A 27,421-nucleotide genomic window follows, 5' to 3' on the forward strand; every position below is an offset into this window, starting at 1 on the left:
TAGTCTAGAGAAGAGAAGACTGAGAGGGGATCTTATTAATGTATACAGATATTTGAAGGGTGAGTGTCAAGAAGGAGGGGCCAATCTCTTTTCAGTCAGTGCTAGGATGAGGAGTAATGGATGGAAACTTGAGCACAGGAAGCTCCACCTCAACATGAGAAAAAAACTTCTTTACTGTAAGGGTTATAGAGCACTGGAACAGCCTGCCCAGAGAGGTTGTGGAATCTCCCTCTCTGGAGACTTTCAAGTCTGGATGTGTTACTGAGTAACCTGCCTTAGATTCTATGGTGGTCCTGCTCTGGCAGAGGAGTTGGACTCAATGATCTCCAGAGGTCCTTTCCAACCCCTACCATTCTGTGATTCTGTGAAATTCTGCTTTTTATAAAATGAAGCACAAATCAACACCCCTAGCCCCCCAAACTAAATAAACTTGGAGAACGGAGACCTGTGATTAGACTTCCTCTTAAATAGATGAAATGTATGAGCAGTAATTTCTATAGGCTGGGCAAATGCGATGTGTCTATTCTTGACATTTTACAAAACTGTAATAATAGTTGAAATATTTCAGTGTACCTCAACATTTTTCTCTAATGTTAGCACTCTTATTTCTCAAGGGGTAACATAGAATTCCAGTTTAGTGTGGGTTTTGTTGTTTCTTTTCTAGTTATACAGATTTGTTATCTGTTGTAGCTGTAAAATTAGTCTACTTGCTATGTTAGCCTTTCACACTATATTGACACCTACAACTGCAGGAATGTAGCCTGAAGGAAATTTGATTAGGAAAATGAGGCAGATGAAATAGGCAATGTAATGTATATGTGCAGTATGAAGAAGAGTAAATACACTTTTCATCTGAATAGTCAGAATAGAAAGTGTGTTAAACTGGCCTGAAATTTTCTTTTACCAAAAATGGATTTCTTTCATTTTCTAACATTACTATGTAATTGTCCTCCTTATTACTGGGATTAGAAAGACTACTATCATTAAAGAAGAAACATCTTTCACCAATTATATTTAATTTCTGTTTTAGCTGGTAATGACCTCCTCATTATGTGAAAAATGGAAATCCCTGGGGGAACAGACTTAGTGAGGTGATTCCAATCAGCTGGGAAGCCTTGTTGCACACATGATTTGCATCTCATGACCAGCATGCATGCACCTGTGCTGTATTGATTTCTGCTTGTTTACAGGCCAGTCAAGCAATAAGGAGGTAGAATTCAGATGACTGAAAACTTGCTCTACTTGTAGCAGTTTCCTGCCTCACTGCACTCTGAAATATTCCAGCCTTGCTGCAGTTTTTTTCTGTGCAACCACATATTTTTAGTTAATTAACCTTTCACAGACCTTATTCTGTTTTTTTTGGGTTTTTTTTGCATACGGATTACCAAAATCTTGGCCTCTCTTATGGCAAATTTCAAAGCATAAGGTCTTAAAATCAGCATCTGTTACTTCAAAGTCTTGATTCTGGGTTTAAGTCTGTTCCATGTCTCTGGATAGTGCTTTTAATTATCAGTAGCCTGGAAGTCAGAATAAGTGCTAGTCTTAGTTTAGTTTAGTTCTTTTGTGAAATCAGATAAATGAAAAAGCCAGAACTGCCTTCCAGAAGACAAACACTTCTCAAAAACACTTTCAAAGCATATACATTCAGAGTTGTTACATATACTTTTTGTTGGAACAGATACCAGAAGTGGGACCTGAAATTAGAATAAATCTTTCAGATTAAGAATGAAGTTTGAGTCTTACTAAACACAGTAGGCTTGCAACAAAGGAACTGCAGCAAAAGACACTACGTAACTTCAACAGTATCTTTCCCCATCTGAAGCAACTTACAAAACTGAATTTTATTATTTCTCACTTGGTTCAAGCAACGTAATGTTAGTGTAGGGCTTTTGGTGTTTCTCAAGTAATGTGTCACATGAAGTTCTTCATTACTTCATATTTTACCCTGCAGCACCTTGGATATTTCTGATTGAATTAAGTACTTTAAATACTCTAGGGCTTAAAGACCTAAAATAGACCCTGTTAGGATTGTGTCTTAGTTATTTAAGAAGGATTTTCTTTCTCACCAGGAGAGAAAATTGTAGGGACTATACTGGAAATCTTTGGCTTTCTTTACATAAGAGCAAATGTTGCACACAATTATTGGTCATCTTCACATTTCAGTTGTTCAAACTAGAAAGCATGGATGGAAAATAATAACGTATGCTTTCTTTAATTTGTCACTATTATTTTCAATTGAGGTATTTAGTGGAGAGGATTAGACAATGTGCTGTCTTTATTTTGTAAGTCCTGTGTACATAGATTTTCTTTAGGCAAAGGGCATGTGAAGTACTGTTTGTGCTTCTCCATGGATGTATGACTCAAATGTACCCAGTGCAGAACAAATGAAACTGGGAGGGAGAAATTGCCTTCCCTTTCTAGAATTTTGTAGCCATGCCAAGATGATGGGAAACGGGTTTAAGAAATTATATGTAACTTTTTGCTTTGGAAAGCAGCCCTTTCCACCACCCTTTCAAAGTCATGCTTTTAGGAAAGCCTCAACAGCCTTTTCAAAACACCCAATGCCTTGCTGAGCCCAGGAGGCACATTCTTTCAGAAGCTGCCTAGACAGTTTGGTTGGCTGGAAAGGCAAAGTCAGTCCCTTTATTACCCTAAACTGTTGTCTCTTTCAGACCCTGAAGATTAAAGTTTATCATGCTGAGATTCGGGCAGCACCTCATCAAACCCTCCGTGGTCTTCCTGAAGACAGAGCTCTCCTTTGCTCTCGTGAACCGGAAGCCAGTGGTCCCAGGACGTATCCTTTTGAGCAGCTCCTTGACCATGGGCATCAGCTCTCTCAGGAAAAGCAGGAGGAGCTCAGGAGCTACTTCAAAGGCCAGGTAGGATCCCACATGGCTTTATTCTGAAACCAGGCAGTGGAACGTGATGCTCTTGATCGGTGTTGCAGAACTGCTGAAAACAGTTGCTTAGCAACTGTGACCTTAGAGGTGAATTTCTGTTGACCTTTTCACCACAGAAGATGTATAAACAGCCAGGTGCTACTAAAAGCGTTTTAAAGTGTATCTGAGGTGGTACTGTTTAAATTTCATATTATGCTAAATAACACATCCTGCTTCCCTTTTAATAATGTCACTTATTTTTTCTTTAATGAAAGATTTTCAACTTCTCCTAGCTAAATGTACACAATTTGTCAAATGACAGCAGAGCCCCGTTTGAAGACTCTTTATTTTTTTGGGACAGATTGCTTTGATTAATTTAGGTAGGAATGGATTAAATAAACCATCTGTATAGTGCACATATTTCCTGAGGAAAAAATGAAGCCCCGTGTTCTAAGTAAAATTCTCAGTTTAGAAACTGTACAGGAACTTGATTCTCCAAGATAGGAAATGTACCTATTTATTGGTTTGTGTAGTGTGGCATAATATTTTCTAGTAAATACTCTGCTGCTGTGTAACTTGTGCTGTTTTCAGTGGGTGGAAGTGGAACTTTTTCTGAAATAATTATTTTCTATAGAGGTCCATGGTAATATTTTATTAGGAACTCAGGCAATGGCTGGATGTATTTTGGCAAAATAAGAAAGTCCTCTGGAGTTTATTGAAAGCTTCTTGTTCTTCTTTGGTTTTATGTTGTTTCTTTCATAATTTAATATGTAATTTAAATTTAGTAAACTTTAACATATGTTTAACATATGTTTCTTCTGAAATATGCAGCCTTCCTCTTTTCCCATAACTTCTCTATGTTATAATTGTAGATCTTCATTATATAGACCTATTCCAGTGCCTTAGAACCCTTTTGGTGAAGAATTTGTTTCCTAATATCAAATCTAAACCTCACCTAGCACAACCTGAGGTCACTTCCTCATGTTCTATCACTTGTTACATTGGTATATGCATTGTCCACATCAGAGAGTAAATATAATGTTATCTGTACTGTTCCTGGAAGTTTTGAAAACAATAGGTAAATATTTTTTTCAGTTACTCAGTTAAGTGAACTATTACATCTGTTGTTTAAAGTAGAGTTATTTCAGATTAAAGATATTTGATTTAAAGTTTTATGAGCATCTAGTAATGACAATTTAAGCAGCCTATAAAACTTAATTATTACAGGCTTCTTTCCTTCTTAAATAATTGAAGATTATAAACAGTAGTTGTATAGTTACTGCTGTTTGGCAGATACATTTATTTGCTTAGGTTTAGCTTTGTTATCCCATAATGAGTATTGCAGCATATTTTAGTGTCACATTGTTTTAATAGCTCATGTGATGTAATATATAATGTAGTCATTGTTTCTCCATTGAATGTTCAGGTAACAAAAACCTAACCCTTTCCCTTTCTCATTATAATAAGAAAAAATTAAAGAAGGTCTTGATACAAAGGCTAGAATACAGTCTGTAAAATAGAGCAATTTGCAGTTGTAAGCCTTTAAAATGTCTGTATAATGCAGCATTCATCTCAAGACCTGGTAGTAACAAGTGTATTTTTTGGGGTTTTTTTTGCAATAATTTTATCTGCCTTGTCTTTGGCACACTTATGATATTCCTCTTCTTTTCTTTTTTCTTTTCTTTTTTATTTTTCTCCAGTATAAAATAAAATATTAATGTGTATGAACTAGAGAGACAAAGGAAATCAGTTTGAAAGCCAGCTCACTCCAGGTGGTGGCTTTAATTAACTAGTAAGGTTGAAATTCCATCTTGAAACAGAACGTAGGATTGGAGTTTTGAATTTGCTGTAATAGTTATGAAATAAAGATATTCTCTGGAAAAAAATCAGTTAAAATTGTCTAATGGAGTTCAATGCTCACCATTTGAGCAATGCCAAAGCATCATTTTTCAGTAACACCTTAAAAAGTTGGGTTGTTTTTTTGGGCGGGGGTTGTGGGGTTTTTTTGAATATTTTCAGCTGCCCGTCCTGTGAATTCAGTTTGACACTTGAAAATCAAACTGTGTTTAATTGTAACCAAGAGTAGGAATAGCAAAAACATAATATTCCTGACAAGGAAATAGTTCCGCTGTTCCTGGAGAAAGCTGCTTCAATTGCCTCAGCATTAGACATCTGAGTAATAGATCCATGCTAGTTTGTGGATTTGGGAAGCTGTTTGAAGGATCCCTTTGAGTGAAGATGTGATTATTTCAGATTCTTGACTAGAAAGTAACTGGGTTCTTAGTATTGAGTAAGGGATATCTAGCAACAACTGGAATCTCTACTGTGTAAGCTAAAATATGCACGTGTTTGATGGTAGTAGCAAATTCATTCACCTCTTTTGGCACAAACAAGTGGAGAGGGAGACCTGCATGTGGTCAGTGTTCAGGATTAGTGTGTGTTCTCCTCAGGACAGACAGTCCCTTTGCTATGTCCTCATAGGAAAATCATTAAGGCTCAGAAGTGTCTGACCACAGTCTGTGTGAAGACAAGTCACCCAGCTACCATGACAAAAAGAGGAGTGTGGACCTGCTCTGTGCTGGCATATAGTTCAAAGGGGAGGATGGGGCTTCCCTGCCCCTTCTCCTTGTCTGTCTTATTTCAGAGCAGCCAGGCACATAATGCTGGGGACAGTCTTGGTTAATGAGATACTGGTTTGGGGGCTGGTTTTCCATTATGTTTTTTATGTTTCTTGTTTTGTACAGAAATTATACGATATTTTTTTGCTAGTGCCTGGAATTGCTGTGGAACCAAGAGCCCAGGTGGGAATACTGTATGCAGTGCACATCTGAGCAGTTAGCTTGGGTGTGGGGAGGAGGAGGTGAGAAGGTTATTGTCAGATTGCTGGGATTTGTATGCTCATCCAGGTACCAGTACTATTGTCTGTGAAAGGTAGTATTGCTATTTCTTCTATGTTCTGTTCGCTTGCTGCTTTGCAAAGAGTGATCATGAAGTCATTTGTGGATCTCTTGAACAACATCATCATTTTAGAGGTAGCTGTTGAATAGCTGGAGTAGTACAGGGATGTGTCTACAGCCAGCAAACGCATTGTTTCTGTCTCACAAAAGGCACAAGATTAATGGAATTGGCTCATGCAACAAGCATGAGCTAAGATCCTACTTGCCCTCATGCTCAAGTTGTTTCATTCAGAGCCTTGCTGCTCCCATAATTTGGAGCAGAACTGTAGTGTCTTTTTAAAGAAAATCCACCTCCTGCTTGATAGGGACTTTTTGCTCTTTAATATGGTACCAAATTCTTTGTGAATGGCTTAGCATTTTATTGATGTTTTCCTTGCCGTAGCTTTACGTGGTTTTGCTCACATCTTCAATAAACATAAACTGTTTTGTGTTTTGTTTTTTTTTTATCACTGCTTTTTCTCACTGCATTGTGCAGGATACTTACTTTCATCTTGTGTTAAACAAGAAAAATTAATTTGAGCCCAAGTAGAATCCATTTGGGGACTAGGACTTTTATTATAAATAAAATTATTCATTTGTTATGTCCAATTTTTTTTCAGTAGACAAGGTATTGATCTTTGGATTTGTGTTCAGGATGCTGTAAGAACTATGAGCACACAAGGAACACAGCAGCATTTGTAAATTGATTGAATGCAATATGTAATGACAGAGACAAACATCAAATCTATGGCAATACTATATTATACAAAGCATTTTTCAACAGTTTATTGAATTGGTTATTAAAAAGAACAGGCTTTCCAGCTGTGACCAATGAGCTGAGGGTTATGAGGATTGAGCAATTTTATAGAAATTTGTGGTGGACAGTGTGTCCTTTAGTAAGTGCACATGTGTGTGGCTGTGATAAATTAGAATAAACACTTTACACTAACTTCCCATCTGGGTTTGATGATGAAGAGCTTTTTCCATTTAAAGGAGAAAACAAACAAACAAAGACACAATTTAACTGTTAAATACTATATTTTGCTGGACTATTTGGTATTGCTATTTCCATAGAGATCTAGTGTTTTCCATGAGAAAGTATTCTGGTTATGGGGAACAGACCATACATAAAAACCAAAATAATGTGATATTTTCTGGCAACTTCATCACTATATGAAGTTAATGGTCTTAATTTGTTCCCAAGGCAGTGTGTTGTTCTGTGAATTACTGCAGCTTGTTCCTGTTATTAATGGAGAAAACATTAGTTGAAGCAGATGCTCCTTCAAAGGCTTGAAAACACCCTGAGCTGCAGTGTGATTGTTCTGGGTGTGTTGCATGGGATTGGGTGGGATCCGTGGTCCTGCAATGTAAGAATAGTGTCTGTTTTGTTGTAAACTTCTGTTTGTGAGATTCCCTGTCGTGTGCCGTCAGAATTATCATAGTGTGATAGAATCCTATAGGTTGGAAAAGACCTTTAAATCATTGAGTCCAACCATTAGCCCTACTCCACCAAGTCCAGCTCTCAGCCATCTTCCCAAGGGCCACATCTAGACAACTTTTAAACACACCCAGGGATGGTGACTCAACCACCTCCCTGAGCAGCGTGTTCCAATGTCTGACAACCCTTTCAGTGAAAAATTTCTACCTAATCTCTAGTCTAAACCTCCCCTGGTGCAGCATGAGGCCATTTCCTCATGTTCTATCACCAGTTACTTGTGGGAACAGACCAGCCCCTACCTCTTTATAACATCCTTTCAGGTAGTTGCAGAGAGTGATGAGGTCTCCCCTCAGCCTCCTTTTCTTCAGACTAAAAAGCCCCAGTTCCCTCAGCCACTCCTCATAAGACTTGTTCTGAAGGCCCTTGAGACTGACATACTCTGTGTGGTCACCAAAGACTGCTGATTTTCTTAAAAGATTTGCAGTTAGAAAGAAATAATCTTTTAATATTATTTATTAATATGTTTCAAAAATAATTTTAGATTTAGCTACAGTCTTTGTAATTTTCACTGGAGATAGTACAGTGGCTCTGGAAAGAACAGGAGTATTCTCTCACCAGTTTGGTGGAAAGCCATGGTTTTAGCATGTGTATGAAATTTTAATTCTTCATAAAATTACAGGGCAGCTGTTTATTGAGATTTAGGTCGTTTGTACATTACACATTTATCACATCTGTATTTATGCTACATAATTATAAATTTAATGGGTCTTAGCCTAAATTAATGTCAATACTTGCCATAAAACTAAGATTTAGAAAATAAAATTCAGCTCTATTGCGGGATATGTAAATTTGCATTTACATATTGCAGTAATGTACACTGCACTGTTACAGCTACACATTATACTTATTGAACCCTGTGGGAAAGTACTCTTTAGTGCTTGTTAGAGAAGCTTTGTATGCATTACTATTATTGTCAGTTTGCATTAGCACAAAGCTTTTAGCTTTTTAGCAAGAGGTAAAACTAAGGGCTTTTGGTAAGACCAAACCTGAGTATGATCCTGGAAACTGCAAGGGAATCACATGCAAAGAGAAAATGTTTTTTCTATACAATAAGGAGTGAACTACTTAAATTTCTCAAAACTAGAAGTAACTTTGCTGTTGTAGAAAATAACAGGTATAAATGACAGATCTTGTGTGAAAAGGTGGGGGAAGTATAGAGTATATTTCTTCAGCTTGAATGCAGAAGAGATTCAGACTTACTTTCTGTACTGGCAGTATTAGATAAATTGTTGCTGAGATATCATATTGAAGCTGTTGAGCATCAATGGAAAGTCTCACTTTTTTTCCCTCAGGTCCCAAATAAAGCTGTTTCATGGCTCTTCCTTATGTGAGCAGTCCTCATCCCTCAAGTAAGACTTGCTAATACCATAATACTTACTTACAGAAACGGGAGTAAGAAAAACAGTTCCTGTGCTTAATAATTTTTAGCAAAATTAAACTCTGTTATGCAGAGAGTAAGGTGTGGGACTGCAGCCTTGGCAACAGCAAGCCAGTAGATCAGTTTCACTGTATTCTCAAGCTGCCTTCTGGGAAAAAGATTCTCCTCAAACAACCCAGAGAGTGAGTGCTCCATTTTGTGTATGCAAACCACTTGAATTCAGTGGTAATGGAGAGGCCAGCTAATTATCTCTGGGCTGGAGTAATTTTGTTTGCCGTCTACAAACAAGTGGATGGATGATGTTTGACTCACATTAGGAAATGCTGCTTCTGAAGATAATAAATACAAGGTTCTGTGCACAAAAGCTTGTCTGTCTGTCTTATTTGAGGAGCTGAAGTTCAACTGTATCATGTGGTCTGATCAAAATACTTTCTCTCCCTTCAAATCCTGTCTTGCTTGAAAGGTGCTGATTATTGAAGGAGAATGTACTTCACCATAAGGATTTACCTATTCTTTTTGCATTGTTATATTTACATTAATATAAAGTGTTGATGAGAATCTCATTCTAAATGCTCTTAAATAGAAGGAAAGAATGGAAGTAACGAAATCAAAATTATTTTTTGCTGATTTGCAAGTAGATTAAGTTACTAAATTATTTACCTGCATTCAGCAAATCGGCAACAAGAATTTCTCAGGTTGTAGCACAGCTTGGAAGAGGCATTAAAAAAGCTGTCTTAAGGCCACATCTGGGTGAGGCAGTAGCTGCTAGGTTGGAGCCTGGTGCATCTTACCTAAAGCCATGGAGGGATGAGGGATGAGCCGTCTTGTATTAGTGGTTTGTTCAACTGACCTTCAAACCTTGCTGTACTGGGAGTAATGAGATCTCTGAAAAATAGACTCCTAAGCCGTGTGTCGTAACAGATTGAATCTGTGCAGTTAGATTTTTTGGCTGCATTGGTAATATGTGCTGAGATCCAGCTAAAAAAATCCAATTCCATTTTGTTCTAATCACTTTTATTCGTGTTCCTCATCATCGTTTTTTGGAACTTATAAATGACTTAAAAGAAAACCACGCTATCCATGAACCTCTCTATTGCTTTGTGTGTTTTGGGGGCATTCACTGTTCTGTATTTTGAAGATTCATTACTAATTTAAGTCCTCTAAAAGTGGTTTTGCTTGTTCTTACATGCCTAAGGAGCTGGAAGAAGTGAAGTGTGAAAGACAGAGGATGAAAGCTATATAGAAGGAAGTAAAATTAAGAGCTAAGCTTTTGTATGAAAAGTGGCAGGGAAACTGAGGTGAGATTCAGAAAAAGTAAAATGAGTATTTCCTTTGAGGTGTAAAACAATAATTAGCATTTTTGTTTAAAAAAACTGAAGTCCTATTTGTAAATAATTAGTAATTTTAGCCCAGCAGTTATTTTCTAGTCTAGTAGAGAGCAAACTTGTACTTGGTGTGGTTATTGAACAAGCCTGTCATTTTATCCAGTAAAGCCAAACAAACTCAACAGCCACAAGTGGGCTTTAGATAACAAATAGAAAGGGACTGTTTGCCATTGCAATTCTGCCACTACAGGAAATGTAAGTATCTGCCTCAATAGCAAATAACCCTGTGTTTGGCTTTCATGTACCAGATACTATGGACTTTATAAAAGAAAGGAATAAAAATCTATCAGGGTTTAATTTCAGCTTTTTTTTTACTCTTTTGTTTTAAGTAGTTTCTGACTTTTGTAATAAATTACAGTTACAAGCTGTTCCTGTTACAGTGTGTGAATGTCTAGAACCTGTTGTCCTCATCACAGCCATCAGAAGGTGATCTGCAGCACACACACAGTTAACTCAGTCTGAGCAAGGTACTGCATGGCTTACTCTTAAGGCAGAATATAATTAAAAGAGATGATTGGAATACATGGTTATTCATAATAGATGTCACACAATTACCATAAGTAATGCACTACATGCAAAATCTCCATTTGTAATGAAAATAGATTTGCTGGAAAGTCAGTTGGAAATTTCATTTATTCCTTATTGTTTTTAGCATATTGGGATATTTTGTACTATTCAGTGTAATACAACTATGTGTTTTCTTCAAGTGTGTATTTTTGAGAAGCACCTGACGTGAATTTCCTGTGACTCATAAGAGAAGATCTAGTAATACAATGTTAAAATGTGATGTCTTGTTTTCTGAGTCTAGAATGTTTGCTGTGAATAGCCTAGTATATAGTATTTTTCTGTTGAAGCATATATAAATATTCCTTAGGGTACTGTAATTATAAAATAAATTAAATATTTCAAAATTTCACAAGTAATCATCTTGTTCTCCTTATATTTAAAGGACCTTTGCCATAATTTAACCCCAGCTGGCAAATAAGCCCCACACAGTCACTCACTCCCCTGTGGTGGGATGAGGAAGAGAATCCAAAGGGTAAAAGTCAGGAAAACTTGTGGGTTGAGGTAAAGACAGCTTAATGGATAATGCAAAAGCTGTGTGTGCAAGCAAAGCAAAATGAAGAATTCATTCACTCCTTCCCATCGGCAGGCAGATGTTCAGCCATCTCCAGGAGAGCAGGTCTCCATCATGCACAGCTGTTCCTTAGGAAGACAAATGCTGTAACTCCAGGCATCCCCCAGTTTCTTCTTCCACCAGCTTTTACTGCTGAGCATGACATAGTTCAGTAGGGAATAACCCTCTGGTCAGGGGGGGTAGCTGTCCCAGCAATGTCCCCTCCCAGCTTCTTGTGCACATCCAGCCTCCTTGCTGGCAGGATGATGTGAGAAGCAGAAAAGGCCTTGACACTGTGTACACACTGCTCAGCAGTAACAAACATCAGTGTTCTATAAACTGTGTTTTCAGTACAAATCCAAAACTTAGCACTATACAAGCTACTATGAAGAAAATTCTCCCAGACAAAGCCAGTACCACCTGCAGTGGTGAAGGTGAAAGAGGTCATGCCATGTAGAAGAAAAACAAGCAGGAATGCTCTCTAAACATACAATAGTACCTAGTACCTTCTCCAGGGCATAGAGAGCAATAAATAATGCCTAATCTCTTCAGACTACTTGGGGTAGATGTCAAACCTTTCAGGGTAAGTCCCTCAGTGACTGCAAACACAGGGTCCTTGAATAGAGTCTCTTAGTGCTCTTAGAATAGTGCCTCTCTCTTCAGAAGCAACTTAAGGAAGACTGTTCACAAAAGGAATACTTTGAACAAATTACTTCACTCTGAAGCAGTACTAGACTTCTGGATACTTGTGCAAATTAACTGAGTTTTGAGACGCGGGGCCCCAGCTGTGTTTGGCTTCACCCCTTCTGGTATCTGTTGCTTTTTAGGTAGGACAAAGTCTTCCCTCCCTCTTTTCCTCTTCTTCACACGCATAGCACAGTTGACTCGTGCTCAGTGGTGTGCTTTCCTCCTTTGACCACGCAGAAGGTAGCACACACAGGCTCTCTAGCACTTTACTGTGTGCTCAAAGCTGCTCAGTTGTGCTTCTTTGTTTGTTTAGGAAATGCTTTCTCCTGTGGCTGTGAACTGCCAGGTGAGGCTATCAAAGACACTTGATTCCATTTGCAGAGCTTCCTCTGAGGGTCAAGCACCTTCTCTGAGCAAGGTAATTGGGTAAATTATGTTTTAATAACTTGTCTTATGTAAAGTTAGGTATGAACACAGCAGACAATGGAGGCTTTGTTGTAAAATGAGGCTACAGTAGGAAATGGAGTGCGTGGTTCATTGATACAGATGTATTTCACTTTATCACTCATGCCATAGCTAGGTTTCTAAGGTTGCACAAGTGTGGATAGTCTGCTATTCATTTAATAAAGTGTTTTACTTTTTTGCTTTTTCTTGTAACCTGCTGACTTGTATTGTTTCTGATCAAAATATATAAACCTCAACACCTCTCAGACTGAGCCCTCTTGAGCAGATGTTCATGTTATACAATAAAAGTTTAAAATTCCCCTACTGATACTCTTCAGTTTAACATCATGCTGCATTCAGATGAGTGGCCTCTCTATAGAAACTGCCTAAGAGCAGTTAGTTTTAGGTCATAATTTGTCACCTTTATCAGTTAATAATTGGGAATACATTGAGATGACCTGGATGACCTGATTGCTGTTGGTTTCATAAAATTGGAAATGGCATGTATTGACTTGGAGTTAAAAGAGGTGAATTTGGAAAGTCTGGTTCAATGCAATCTACTCTGATGGACTTTGTGTAACTGAATACAAGGTTTTACTCTGATGTGTATGTAAAAATGTAGCTTTGTATGAATGTATTTTACAAATGTGGTGTGTGGTTCTGTGTTTTCTGTGACTCTCAGGTAGAATTTGCTTGGTTGCAGAGAAAGAATGTATGACACAGGTTGTATATTTATATTATGCCATAGAAATTAAAGTTACTAGAATTCAGGCATTGCAATTGAGTCACTGTAGGCACACGTTTCAGGAATGCTTTCTTAGCCTCAGTTTTGTTAATGATGATTCAGTTGGAGTAGAACCTAGCTCATTTGGTATGTAGTTCACTTCACTGCAGTCATACGCCAAGGATAAAATTGAGGAAAAATGCTTTAAGGATATAGTTCAGTAAATAAATCTCCTTCCTGGCTGAGAAGAAACCCAGAGCCCAGGAGTGAAAACATTACATTTCTGTTGTTTTCTGTTGATTATTGACTTCAAAATTAGATGTGATTTGGGGAGCAACAGGAAGAAGTTGAGAAAGGGGAGAGGAAAATAGGTTTGTATTTGTGCCTTTTTTCTTTTGACATTTCAGGTGCATCTGGGTGGTGTTTATACAGTTATAGAGCACACTTCTTTATCTCTCCTTTTTTGAGAGGGCGAGGGGATAATTTCATGCAGTGTCTTGATATCAGCAACTTTAAGAGCTCAACATTTGGTGAGGGTTGCGATAACATTACAAGAATATCAACGAAGTTGCCAGCAGGTAAGATTTTGCCAGAGAAAGCTGAAAAAATTGCTTGATCATACCTGCCTCTATGGGAACAAAATTTCCAGGAATAAAAGTCTTATATTAGCAAAGGCAATAATAAGAGCTATAGCCATAAATTTGAAGCTGGAGATACATGAACTATAAGCAGTGATTTTTTAAAGTTTTTGGTTTAAGTATTTATGATGGATAATAACTTACTAACTGAAACAAATTGCTGGATTTGAGGAGCCTTTATTATTATTTGGTACTTTGAAATCAAGATTGGACTTCTGTTTAAGGTTTTCCTCCTCACACAAGGAGGAATAATAATGATGGAATCTGTGAGCTGACATGGAGGAAATCAGAATAGTTGGTCTTTTTCTCTCACTGGTTGAATGATGTGAACTGTTGGTGGGACAACAATGAGCTGTGACATTTTTTGCCATTCCCAAGTCTTCAAGATGAAATCTCATCTTCTTTAGAAGAAAAAATTATATAATAAAGAAGGAAAAGATGTGCATTATGAAGTCAAGATAACTGGATAAACTTTCAAAGAAGAGTTGGGCCTTACTTCTAAAGGGGTGTCATTTAACTTTGAAAATAATAATGGTGAATTACAAATAAAGCAGCCTATTGACCTGCAGTTTGATATTCCTCCTAGGAACTTGAAACATAAAGTTACTCTCTAGCTAGATCTCCATTAATAGCTAATTTAAAATTTGTTAAACTTTTGCTTAACTTCTGTATTATTGATTGTGTCAAACGGTGACAAAAACTAAACACTTAATCTCTGTGTATAGCAAAACTGAATTAATTTGAACTGCATCTGAAAAAAAAAAATCATGGTCATTTTAAATTAATTTAAAGCATGGAATTGCCACCCTCCTTAGGTAGTAGGAAGACTATTAAAAAAAAAAAGTCACCTAATTAGTATCCAGTCATGTAGAAAGATGCTAATCTCTGCTCAATTAATGTTCCTCTACTATGACCCTATCAATATTAATAATATAAGTTATACTTGCTTGTCTTTCAAAAAAAATTCTGCAAACATTGATGTTAGTGGCACATTGCTGATTGAACATAATATTTTGCTGAGGTTATTCTAGCTTAGCAAACAGTTAAAGTTTCCCTTTTTCCTGTCCAGTTCCCCAACAAAATAAAATGCAATGCATTTAATATCGATTATGACTTGCTTATAAAATACCTTGTGGCACTGAACAGCCTTTTTTCAATGTGGAGAAACATGCTTCTCACATGAGGGTTGGGCATTAACTGAAAGGATCCCAAGCAAACAGATATTTGCAGAAAGCCAAAGCCAAGACACAGCTTACAGTAGTGCTTTCAGTTAAAAGAGAAAAATGGGAGAGAATTTCAGACTAAACTGAACTGCTTTCCTTAATGCTTATAGCATCTAACTTGATTTTTATTATGTAGATCAACCAGTCATCTATTGCTTCATTTTCTTGATTTTTAATCAGTTAAAAGTTGGAGGAAATGTTTTAGTCCAGTTATAGTAATTAACAATAGTGGAGTTGTTGCAAATATCATTCAGTCTGGATCACTGTAGAGAAAACAAATTAGACTGTGTAAGAAACCGTATCAGGCTCAGGTTGGTCCCTAAATTTGCCTTGCATGGAAACAATGAGGGGCTGCAGCTTTGTGGGCAGGTATGTGATTCTGTGCTGTGCTCTTTCACCTGCACGTAAAGTTCTCTCTTGTGATGCTTTTATAACGTTTATTACATCTTTCTATACAAATCTTAAACTTTTTGGCCCATTTTTAAACTACAGGGACAGAAGATGTCGAGATGAGATTTATTTTTGTTTCCCACCCTGTATATGGAAATGATAAGTTTAATCCAAACCCCCAGTGAGAGGCCAGGTCAGGCTTTATTAATCTTTAAATAAGAAAAACCTAATCAGTTCATATGGCATTTACAGCAGCATTGTTTGTTTTAGTCTAACCCTGGTATGGAGTTTGGATTCTTTATTCCAGTTGATGACTGTATTTTTTTTCAACATTCATTGGTCTCATAGAAGCTAATGCATTTATTTGCTCATTTGTGTATGTTACAGTGTTTGTGGGGAAGAGGACAGTCTGTAAAATTGACTGCTAGAACTAGGGGGGGGGGGCTTTTGTGTGCAAACCAAATGGATGACACGTAGCTGCCACAGTTCAGAACTGGAAGAATTATATGTGGGATGTATTTGGAAATGTAATGGAGTTTGATGCTCATAAATTGCAACCAGGCTGCATAATACTTAGTATTTTGATATGAAATAGATACAAAGAGTCTGCTGCTAAATGCAAGAGAAAAAAAAAACCAACCACAACAGTATTTTAACCAACCAGAAATGCAAGTGCGCCTCTGTGCAATGGTTGGATTGCTGTTTTGCTTATATATTCTGAAAGACTATTGCTTTTGAGAGGTTTCTCCATTTTGCTGACATGGGGGGGAAGAGGGGAGGTGTCAGGGTCAGGGGAAAGGCAGTGTGTCCTCCAGCTTGGAGTATTTTCTCAGATCCTCCTTCATCTTTAACTGTGACATTGATGGTACCTGAATGAATTTAACTTTGTACCTCAGCTAAAGTGTTGTCCAGAGGGGACCATTTTAGATTGTCTACAAGGTATCAGAGTAAAGAAGATAATGTGATTTGATGATTGTGTTTTGTCGTGATTGAGAAAGCAGAGAGATGCTCTATTTGTCTTTTTAAATAAAGGGAGTTGAATCAGGATTGTCATCTGATCTGTCAGAGGATTCAGCAGCAATAACTATTTTCCATCTCATTATTTCCCCTTCCTTTTGAAACTTTCTAATCTTTGCAAGAAAAATTGTCAACTGCTGTAGAAGTCAAGTGTTTGTTGCGCAGTTTAAAGATATATATTTGTCTAATATCTCTTCTCTGAATTGCTGATTTTGTGAGGAGATTATATTGTTCTTAATTTTCACGGGGATCTCCTATCTATGTTCCTTATCCCTGCAGGTTTGAGGAGAGAAATAATGCTCTATCTAATCTAATTGTTTTTTTTTTTCTTTATTTAGGTAGTTGTTTAAAATGGTGGTTAAGGTTTTTTTAAGCCATGTATGTTTGATGGCTTAGATTTTCAAAGTCATTGCTGAAATTAAGATGACTCCTGTGGTAATTGCTCCCACTTGTGTGTGGGGGGTGAGAGCAGTTTGTTTCATTCACTTCAGAAAGATCAAGATTTGTCCATCTCTAAGCAAGAAGTGTGTTCTTGTTATTCTGACTGTACCAGTTTGTCAATAGTCATGGACTGTTTCTGTCAGCGAAGTTAAAGATATCTTAACAGTAAGATACTTTTAAACCTAGGGAATTTTGAGAATATTTTCCCGTTGGAATTCAGATATTTGGGAACATGCAACCTTTAAAATCATGTAATTAAAAATAGTTCATTTAAGAACTAAAAATGCCAGCACAAATACTGGACAAAAAAAAAATTGGAGAGAAATGATGTGGAAGTATAATAGGGCTTTGAGTTTTTCTCATGAGAGACAGTGGGTGTTTGACTGTCCTACTGTTGTAGGGTGAGGACCCGGGAAGCTAAGTTTGCTGCATATATTGAAGGCAATTGAATTTGCCCAATTAGTGAGGTTTTAAGATTTATATCAGAGGCGTGTTTCATCTTATGTAATCAGTAGTTTTGTGCCTCTTTGTGTCAAAATTCTAGCCTTCAAATGTTTTTTATTTTTATGTTGTTGAGGCTTAATTTAACTCTAAAACCTTTTATGCAGATTCATTTGAAAATTAAGTTTAAAATGTCCATCCCATAGAAAAGAAAAAGGCAGTCAACATCTGCCTGTCATGCCCGTAGAATTAGTTGTGTTAGGCACACTGGATGCTGAGGGTGTAACCATTCTTGTGCCATTTTCCTTAGAGATATTTGTAGACTCACTGCCTTGAATTGACTCAGAAACTGATGCCCAAGGCCTGGCCTTCACCTCTGTGCAGTATTTGGTAATAAGGATGTGATGGTGCATTTGGCACTGACCAAAGGGAGTAGAAAAGTAATTAATTGGGTTTGACTCTGCAGATGACAGTGTAGCTCAGCTCACTTCAGAATATAAAAATACCCCAAATGATGGACAGTGGGAAGTAGTTTCCTGTAACTTGAAAATGTCTTTTACAATAGGGAATAAATCTAAAACTGGAAGCCTGTTATTGCTTTTTTCCCATTTCCTTCTAGTACCTTTTGGCAGCTATGAGAGATACAGAACAGTGAAAGAACAGGTAATCTGAAGGAAAGAAATATTTTCCCAGTTCCTCAGAAAGCAAAGATAATTAAACTCTTTAGATTATCTGAGTCTGTATTATGGTAGTTATCAATCCAATTAACATGTCTGAATTTGTTCTCCAAGACTGTATTGGTTTGGTTGTTTTGACTATATTTCTGTAAATCAGAGGGACCAACACACAGAATGTTTGTGTGTGAGGCTTAGCTAATGTGGAGAAGGAAACCCTATTATTTACTCAGGTTGTGTTCAACAGAATTGTTGAGATTTTGCTCAAATAACGATTCAAAATCATGTTTTAAGAATAAGCAATCAATTGCTTTTTAAAAAATGACCTTTCAAATCTGATTTCCACTTATGAGGTCATCAGACCTAGTTTGTGAATGCAGGGTGGCAAGTTCTGGGGGGAGGAGAGGATGTCCCTTTTACCTGTAGTGTTTGGTTGCTTCTTCTCCAGTTTCATACATGACTGAGTTGATCCTGATTGCTTAAAATCACATTGCCCATCTGACTTAAGCCAGAACTGAAGAACACACCTAGTGTCTGCTGTAATCTAATGAATACACTTCTTTTCCCATATACAAAATACTGTAATGAATTAAAGGAATCTGATAAAAAGGTTGGTTTGGTCTATTAATATTAGACTCACAGGCTTGTTTAGGAAGCAGCTGATGTGTAGCTAGGAGGAAAGTTGCATTTTAATAAGCCTTTCGTAACCTGATAAACTACATTAATGTAACAAAGGTCTTGTCACTACTTGTACTTTTTTGTGTATTTTAAACATTTTTTGTATTAAGCTTTCAATTTCTCTGCCTATTATCTGGGTCTAATTTAGAAGATTGTGGTTGAGTGGAGATGTTCAGTACAATCTCAAAGGGTATGATTTCTTAAAAAGGCTACTTAAATCGATTCAGAGCTTCTGATGGCTACTTAATGACTGTCTTAGGAACCCTTATTGTTTTTCTTTCTTTTCAAGGAAAATGGTTTTGATGGGACAAAAAAAGCAAACTGTATTAATGCAAAACAAGTCTTTTAGGTTACTTGCCATAGAGTTAGTAAATACTTACACTGAAAACCTGTTGTGAGATAATGTTTTCCAATATTAGGTATTAATAAAATACCACTCTTCTAATGCCACAGCTGAATATGCTGCTTTCTTTTTTCTTATGATGGTTTTGATCAACCACAGCAGGTTTTTAGTTGTATTGAGAAATAATTCAAGTAATTGCTTTCAAAAAGCAGAGAATATTGCTAACAAAAAACTTTCTCTTTCCCTCACTGTTTTCTTACATAAATGTTATATTCTCATCTTGTGTACAGACAGGTCTAGTTAATAACCAGTTCCCTGTGTCAGTTAGGACTCTGTATTTGAGCACTTGTTAGGATGACTAAGAAGTAACCCATAGAAACAGAGTAGAAAATACGATCAGCTTTCTTAGGCTGTGAAGAACCGTATGTTTAGGTATATCAGATAAACTCTCTTTACATAAGGATTTGAGTTTCAGTATGTTTCATTGTCACAAATGAATATTCAAAATCCTGATCCTCCTTTTAAATGGAGATGCATCACACAGACTAAAATCTAAATGATACATGCTAGTTTCATTTGGAAGTATAATTTTGGTGTATAATGTAATTTAACTGTTTAATGAACTCTGCATAATGTAATGGAATACAAATATTTGACCTTCCTGACAGTGACTGATGGATTGAAGTTGCACAGCATGATATCATTAGAATGTCAAATAACATCATTATTCATGATTATCAGGAATTATTCAGGTGAAATGGCAAATGTAATGGAAAGCTATTATTTGTGTGTGGGCTGCAGATTGACTTTCTTTGTCAGTGCCAGTCTCTTGATGATACAGGGGGAAGATACTCAGATGTATTGAGATACAAAGAATTAATCTTATAGGTTAAACGAATGTGAATAATATCAGAAAATTATTTGCTATGGGTCAGGTCATGTATTAAGTGTAACTACTAGTGATAATGTTTTAACTTCTGTTCAACTTTTACTTCTGTTACGTATTGAAATAATTTTAAATTACAGAGCTTTGCAGCATAAGAATGTATCAATAATCAGAGTTTTCTGGGTTATTTTTGTGCAGTAAAAAAACCCCAAACAACAAACCATACAGACTGCAGTAGAACTGTAATTTCCCCCTCTCTTCTCAGAAGCCTAAATGCAGAGTCCAGGCTTTTGTTCCAAGACGTCATTGTTTAGAATTTAAACTGAAATCACGACCAAGTATTTTTCCTTCACTTAAATCCACAAGAAGTTGATGGCCTGGGTCAGGAACTACTGCTTTCAAACAGGCCATTCAGGTGCCTGAGGCTGGGCTTATGCAGTTTGTTGAATTACAGCCTATAGAAATAAACGATGAGTAACCTGTGTTGATTTGGATAATTAAGATCTTACACTTGAGACATGAATGAACTGTGAAGATGAATTTTGTCTATTAGGATAAAAACTGTAATAATGTTTTATGACATGCTTTCTGCCCGATCTAAGCCAAAGATATTTTTGAGGCCCCAACCTGCATATACCACCCAAATTGTTCTGTCTATGAGAGGTGACATGCTCAAGGGGTGGTTGAAGGATCATCTGCTATGTTCACAGTGAAAACAGGAGGAAACTACAAATTATTTAACTGACTGTGTGGAACAGCCCATTTCCTCAGAATACCTGGAGTTTCCATAAGATCTGGGGGGGTGTCTGTAATGCATATTTAGTATACAAATTGGCTTTTTTAGTAAGAGGTGGTCTATAGATAGGACAGTGGCTGCAGCATGATATGGCCAAGGGCAGAGCCAACACACAGTGAACAGGAAAGCTGTTGAATACGAAGTGAACAGGAAAGTTGCAACCATGCTGTAGGATCACAAACCTTTGTCATTTATGTGTTGAGATGGGGCTGTGTCTTGGCTTTGAGTTATACAACAGGTGTTCATAGCTTTAGTCAGGGATAGGTTTCCTCTACTCAGTTTCTCACACAATTACTACTTCTGTGCTTCGAAGCTTTCAGAAAGCCATGATGGACCATTGGAGCTGGCTAGTAGCTGGCTTTGGTGAAGTACTCTTACAGTTTAACCACACACAGCGTGGAATTTAGTAAGATTAGGTTTTGGCTGTCTTCACTGTTGAATTTTGCAAATTCCATTGGCCTCTATGCAGCCTTAGATGAAGTGTCTGTGTTTTGTTTTTCCTCCTTTTTTCTTCCCTATAGATACATCCACAGTAATGTGAAGTGCTTCTTGATTTGTATATTAAACCTAAGTGACAATCCTAGTCATATAATTTATCTTTTCTTCATGATGTTTAAGTTCTAAAACCAGGATGAAGTTGGCAACTTGGGAATTTATGTGAAAACATGTTTTCTGTTAAGCCCCTGTCCAATGTAAATGTGCTTGAATGGGCTAACAGAAGGCTCGGTGATTTCAAGAACTTATTTTCAGGGTGTTAAAAACCTCAGAATCCTCTTTTGCTTTGTGCTGATCTGGGGTTCTACCTCAGTCAACAGGTTTTCTATCATCAGAACTCCCACTTCACAAGTTGTCAAATGACTGCTCAAGCAGTAAATGGAAACTTTAAACCTGGTGTCTGTGATTTGAAATACATGTTATTACCAGGGATCTGATCTTTGAATATGCAGAAGATTATGAGACATAAATCTTTACTGCTTATGAAAATCTGGCTGTGAGGAAGAGAGATGTTGTTGCCATAACTTTTCTTTTAAGCACTGGAATACAATTTTGAAACTTTGGAATTTGTCAGTTGCTTTTTCCTCCAGCAGCTGGGCAGACAATCTTTACATGCCAGAACAGCAGCACCCCCAGCAATGGTGTGGCTTTGTAGCAGGATGGTAACAGTGTTTATCAGATGATTGCGAGTTACATTGTGCAAAAACACAACCTGTTGCTCCTCTGAGTTGAGACCCTGGCTTGCAAAGCAGCTCCAGAAGAAAAAATCCTTTGCCAGCAAACTGCAGATCAGAGCCCAGGACTGTGACCCTGGCAACATCAACATACAAAATCCTTTCTGTTTTACTTGTAAATTTAGTCCAAACGGATACTCCCACTTGGGAAAGACAGTTGATCTCTGAAGCAGTAGTCTATTGAGCCCTCATATGCATCACTCCTTTTATTTAGAGTGTTATAAATGTGGAACCAAAACCAGTAATGTGTAATGAGGCCTTTTATATTTTGATTTCAAAAAACTTTAAAATGTTATTCTTGTTATATAAATACAACATCTGTGTCGTACTCAAAGTAGTAAAATTGCGACCTCATTTGAATCAGTAGGAAGAGCTTAATCATGCATTTATCATGTATGTATCATGATGACGTTTAAATGTTACCATTAATCTTCAAACTGGAAGGGTTCCCTACCCAATTTCAACCAGATTTGCCAGAGGAGCAGAGTATTCGTCAGATGTAAATAGGCAGCACAGTTGAGGAGAAATACTAATGGTGACCCAAAGTGATGATTTTACAGGGTCTTGCCTTCTGTTAGGCAGTGGAGAAATCACACTAAACTGATTGCTGGAGGCATAAATCCATAGGAAAGCAGTTTGAATTTGAGTGAGGGTTTTTAATTATTTTTCACTGCTCATAAAATTCTTTGTTTACAGTATCATTAGTAATACAGAGATGAAGAAAGTCTGCTCCTATTTAAGAATAATATTTCTCTTAAAGTCTTTGAAATATTTTAATAATATGTGTATACAATTGTGATCAGACTATATTTTAAAATACACCTGCATGAGAATGCAAGTCATATATTCAGATACTTCTGGTATTGTTTATCATGCACATGGTTTATTACTGAGAATCTGCAGAGCTAGTACAATATAATTTAGTTTACCCTATTCCTTTCTCAGGTTAGTTTGTTGCTTTAGCCCAATTGCTTGCACATATGTTATCTTGCTTGATGAGATGGGGAAAAGTGAAATGGATTAAAATGGAAACATAATTAAAATAAGCATGAGATTGAAGTTTAGTCTTCTATGCTCTCAAGTGCAAGTGACTCAGATTTTCCATAGGAGTTTACATTTGTTGTACACTTTACTTGAAAGAAGACTAATCATGCCCAAGTGTCCAATGTGATGTCCTTTATTTTTTGCAGCAACTCTTAACTACTTTTCCATTGTCTGTACATGCCAAACAAACAGCAAACAAAAAGAAAAGCCCTAGTTTTATAATTATTTGCTTGCCTTAAACAGTAGGATGAAAATTGCATCTCAATTTTTTGTGTGTCTATTAATAGAGTCAGACCATGTGTTTAGCAAGTGCTTTGTACTTCAATTCTTAACAATCATGGAAATCAATATATTTTAAGGTCATATAAGCTTATGAGTAGGACATGAATTTCCCAATGGAAAGTATGTTTCTCAGAAAAATGTTTAAGGATGACATGCTCATTTTAAAGTTAGTTATCAGCTTAGTTAGACAAAGGCTTGTCATTTATCTGTCCTTATCAGAATTATTTGTTTCAGTTTGGTACCCTGTTTCACAAGAGCTCCTATCCCAGAAAGGCAATGCAGTTGTGTATGTTTAAAAAAGGAATGACAAAGTCAAATAGGTCTTATTGTGAGTATCAAATTGAGAATCCAATGACCACAAGCAAAACCTATGCCCCTTAGGCTGTTAGGTTTCAGTAAGTGGAATACTTTGGTAAATCTGTGCCTGCTGTGTCCCATCTTGAAGTCTCACGTCTTTTATAGCGAATTTCAGTGAATGATAATTAGCTTTGATCTAAAAGGGCTGTTTTCCTGCATAATAAAGAAAATCTCCAGTCTCCTAGGACTTGTTTTCTTCGGTTTCTCTTCCTACCCTACCATGTATCCTATTAGAAGTTTCAGATACTTATTACAGGGAAACAACAAAATGAACTTTTGAATAATACCTTCATTAAGATAAAAAAGCTTTTAAGAAGTCCATTGTTTTGATGATATATGGAATAAAGAGTACACTGCTTCATCTTAAGGCTACTGGTATTTGAATACAGCCTTTTTTCCTTCGTCTTAAGGGAATGTTGGATTTCCAGCAATGCAGAGCTGTGTATTGTAAATGTGAAGGAATATTAAAATTTTTATGCATGTAGTGCTTCTCATAAACACCTTTCTAGTCTAGTTTGAGCTTTAAAACAAGTGCTGTTGTAATGGTGCACCTAGTTCTGTTTCTGATGTGGCAAATCCTAAGGAAATCAATGACAGCATAAGGACAGAAGCAGTAGCTACCTCAAATGTCTCCATGTGAATGTAAAGGCTGCCTTATCTGTAAGGAGCTGATGGCTATAAAATGAAATGCATTTAAATACAAGGCTAAAGATGATTAAAATATCATACAGAACCAAAGCACTTCAGCTGTAGATATTCATTAAATTGACCATTAATAACTTGCGATATAAAGGAATATTACTCTATTCATAAATTTTGTATGCAAATTTTATTAAGCTGGCATGTTATATGAATGGATTCCTTGACATCTTCTGGCTGTGGCTGTATAGATAATAGTGTCTCTTATGAGTTTTCTATAATCTGGGAATTCTGATTGACTGTTTCTAGCTAGAAATTACAATTTTGTTCTGCGTGGCAATTCTTTCAGCCAGCTGACAATCAAAACACATAATTAGTGTGTTGTGTTTGGAATGCCCATAGTGTCATGTCAACATTTGTGTGACAAACTCCTTTTTTCCAAGGCTTATAACTTGGACATAAAAACATGCCTTGAGCTGACAATTACAGTTACAATGTTTTGAACCTGCTAATTACTCTTTCTTCCAGCTACTTTCCCCTTCTTGTTGAAATGGGGGATTCAATTCTGTACCTAACATTTATGAATTACAAGTTTAACCCATCAGGACCTTTAAAAGGGAACTTTATCAACAAACCCCTAGCATTTTAGAGCTTGCTCCTTTGCATTACTGTTTAGTAGTTGATATATTTTAGGGAAGAACATGAGAAATCAAGTAAAATTTTATAGGGATTCATTACTTAGAAAAATTATTTGAACAGACTAACAATAATAGAGTATGCCTGTGGATACAAAACTTGAGAAATCTTGTCTTCACAATTGCTACTGGTGTAATTTGGGAATGGGGACTCTAGGGGAATAAAACAAATGGATGTAGTGGAGGTTCCATACCTTTTTATACAAATGCTCTGTGCTTCTTACAGTTGCCAGGTATCCATATAATAGAATTTTTAATGGTAAACACTGGAAAGTCAAGATTGCTTGAGGGACAAGAGGTAGAGGGGTTGCTAGTTGTCAATCCACAGTTTAGGGGTCTCTGGTCAACAGAAAAAAGAAGTATGAAAGCAAGTCCTCAGTCTTAGATCCAGTTAAGTAAATCCTCAGTTTTCATGTCTCTAATGAGTTATTTTGATAAATGCTTAATCTTGTGTTATCTAGTGTATGAGGAAACATTGAAATGACCATTGCATAAGGACTTGCATTTTTTGCTTGCCACTTCTTTGGAAAAGGCTTGTCAGTTTTAGAGCTGTGTGACTTCTCAAAATCCTGCTTGTCCAAACATTACTCACTATTTCTCATGAAGAAACTTTCTCATCTCCTGTATTCATTTTTATTCTACAGAAAGTCTTAGACACGGGAGTCTCTTATGAGTCCAATCCTGATGTCTTTGCAAATTCCTTACATTTAAAAAAAAAGAAAAAGCAAAAGATGTTATTCAAATGAAGTAATTACCATGCAAACCTTTCTTTCCACACTACCATTTATATAATAGAAATGTAGAAGATGCTCTTGCAAATAAGAGTGCAAGAGGTTTACTTTCAAAAGAATTAAGGTTTAATTGTCCTAAAAGTCTGCCTTAAAAAAGGAATTATAGTAGGGATATCTGCAGTTGTAACTGCTTGATTTTTTTACCAGTGAAAAGGTACTTCCTGGCACTTCTCTGGTTCATAACTGCAGTGAATTCTTTGTCTAAAAATACAAGCCTGTGAGCTTAACTGTGACTCCATGTGTGTTCTAACAGGTTCTTCTGTGATAATAGTAAATGCATTTTCAACAAGATATTCATAAATATATTCATATATTTCTTGTAAAAATATGCTTATTTGAGAAGCTGGAGTGTAAGAAAACATTAAAAATGAAGCATCTGAAAACCTGTATTCTATGCCAGCTTATTACTAATGTTATCATGAGATGTATTTTGCTTTTGGTGGTAGATCTTGTGTTTTCACGTAATATAAGTGGAAAATTGCAAAACATTCAATATCTATCACTAACAATACCACTCATTTTTTTTTTCAAAGTTAATTACTTAGATTGTTAACCAGAAGTGCAGTATTGAATATAAAGTACAGTGCTTTATCTATATTTATTTTGAAGGTAGAATTTGGTTTTTCTTTAACAATATGTACAAAGCAGCTTTTTGGCACAAGTAATTATGAAAATTTTAGCCATAATATGATTCATATCAGTGATTCTAAGATAATAGGATCTGTACGTTTGATGAAGAAATTTGGAAAGGAAGAAACACAGTGTTCAATGTTTTATACTTGTAGTTAAAAGTGAGGATGCTTCACACATTGGAGCAAAAAGCAAGCTGAGGAAATACCAAGGATTTTGTTCATTAAAGAGTTGCATGCTGCTGCCCATGCTTGACCTTTTCACAAGAGAAATATGAAATAAAAGCTGAAAATAGGACTACCATACTCACTTCTTTTTTTCTGCCTATTGTTAAAACACCTATCTCACCAGGCTACTTCCAACAAAATGGGCTTTCCTTTAGTTATTACAGCTGTTCAGAGAAGTGGGTAAGCTCCAGGCTTTAATTATTGACTCTCACTCTGAAAATAAATAGAGAAGCCATTTCTATTAGCCAGGACTCTGTTGCCCTAGGTAGTATCAGGGTTTCCTATGAATTTTGTAATTAGACTGGAAACATTGTGTTCCAGAAAGCATAGATCTGAAAAGGACATGTTAAACCACATAGTGGGATCAGAAAAGCACTTGTTAAAATGCTATCTCAGGCAGGAGCACCAAGAAAGGAGCTAGAACTCTTGCTACATGAACAGAGGAATGAAAAACATGAAAGAAAATGGTACCCATATCTTTGTCATGATGGCATGTTTCACCTCCTTCTGGAAGACACGCAGAAAATTCATTTTTGATGCACCTTCTGTTCTCCCTGGCTTTATTGAGTATTTTGAAAGCTGTGTAGTACGCAGGGAAGGATTTTCAGCAATGCTGTTGATAGCAGCATGTTCACTCTGGCATGGATTTATTTGAAAACTATTTCTGAACCTCCTCTTCAATCTATTTTTTTTTCCACATTGTTAGATATGTTGTCAAACGAACAAAAACCATAATATCTCAAATGATTCTTTATTTGAAACAAAGTGTATGTGAATGCATGTGTGCAGACACAAATGAACACACCTTTAATATTCAGAGAATCTGTAATACCTATGCAGAGGAGTCAGGACTTCAATGGCATTTCTTGCTTACACATGAATTAAGAGCAAATATCCTGAATTGTAAAATAAGGAATATCTTTAGAGCATAATAATATCAGTGAAGAATGCT

The 27,421-nt window shown here is 36.5% G+C and overlaps 1 protein-coding gene across 2 annotated transcripts in view; it reads left to right on the forward strand.

Moving 5' to 3' along the window:
- FHIT (fragile histidine triad diadenosine triphosphatase) overlaps positions 1 to 27,421 on the forward strand; it is a 558,573-nt gene that overhangs the window by 148,897 nt on the left and 382,255 nt on the right. For both annotated transcript variants that reach the window (XM_051627731.1, XM_051627730.1), the window contains one exon: positions 2,673 to 2,794. In XM_051627731.1, coding sequence (XP_051483691.1) covers positions 2,695 to 2,794 — 100 coding nt within the window. In that variant the 5' untranslated portion in view covers positions 2,673 to 2,694. The remainder of the gene's footprint in view (positions 1 to 2,672; positions 2,795 to 27,421) is intronic.

Source organism: Apus apus, chromosome 9 (assembly GCF_020740795.1).
Source record: "Apus apus isolate bApuApu2 chromosome 9, bApuApu2.pri.cur, whole genome shotgun sequence".
Lineage (NCBI taxonomy): Eukaryota > Metazoa > Chordata > Aves > Apodiformes > Apodidae > Apus > Apus apus.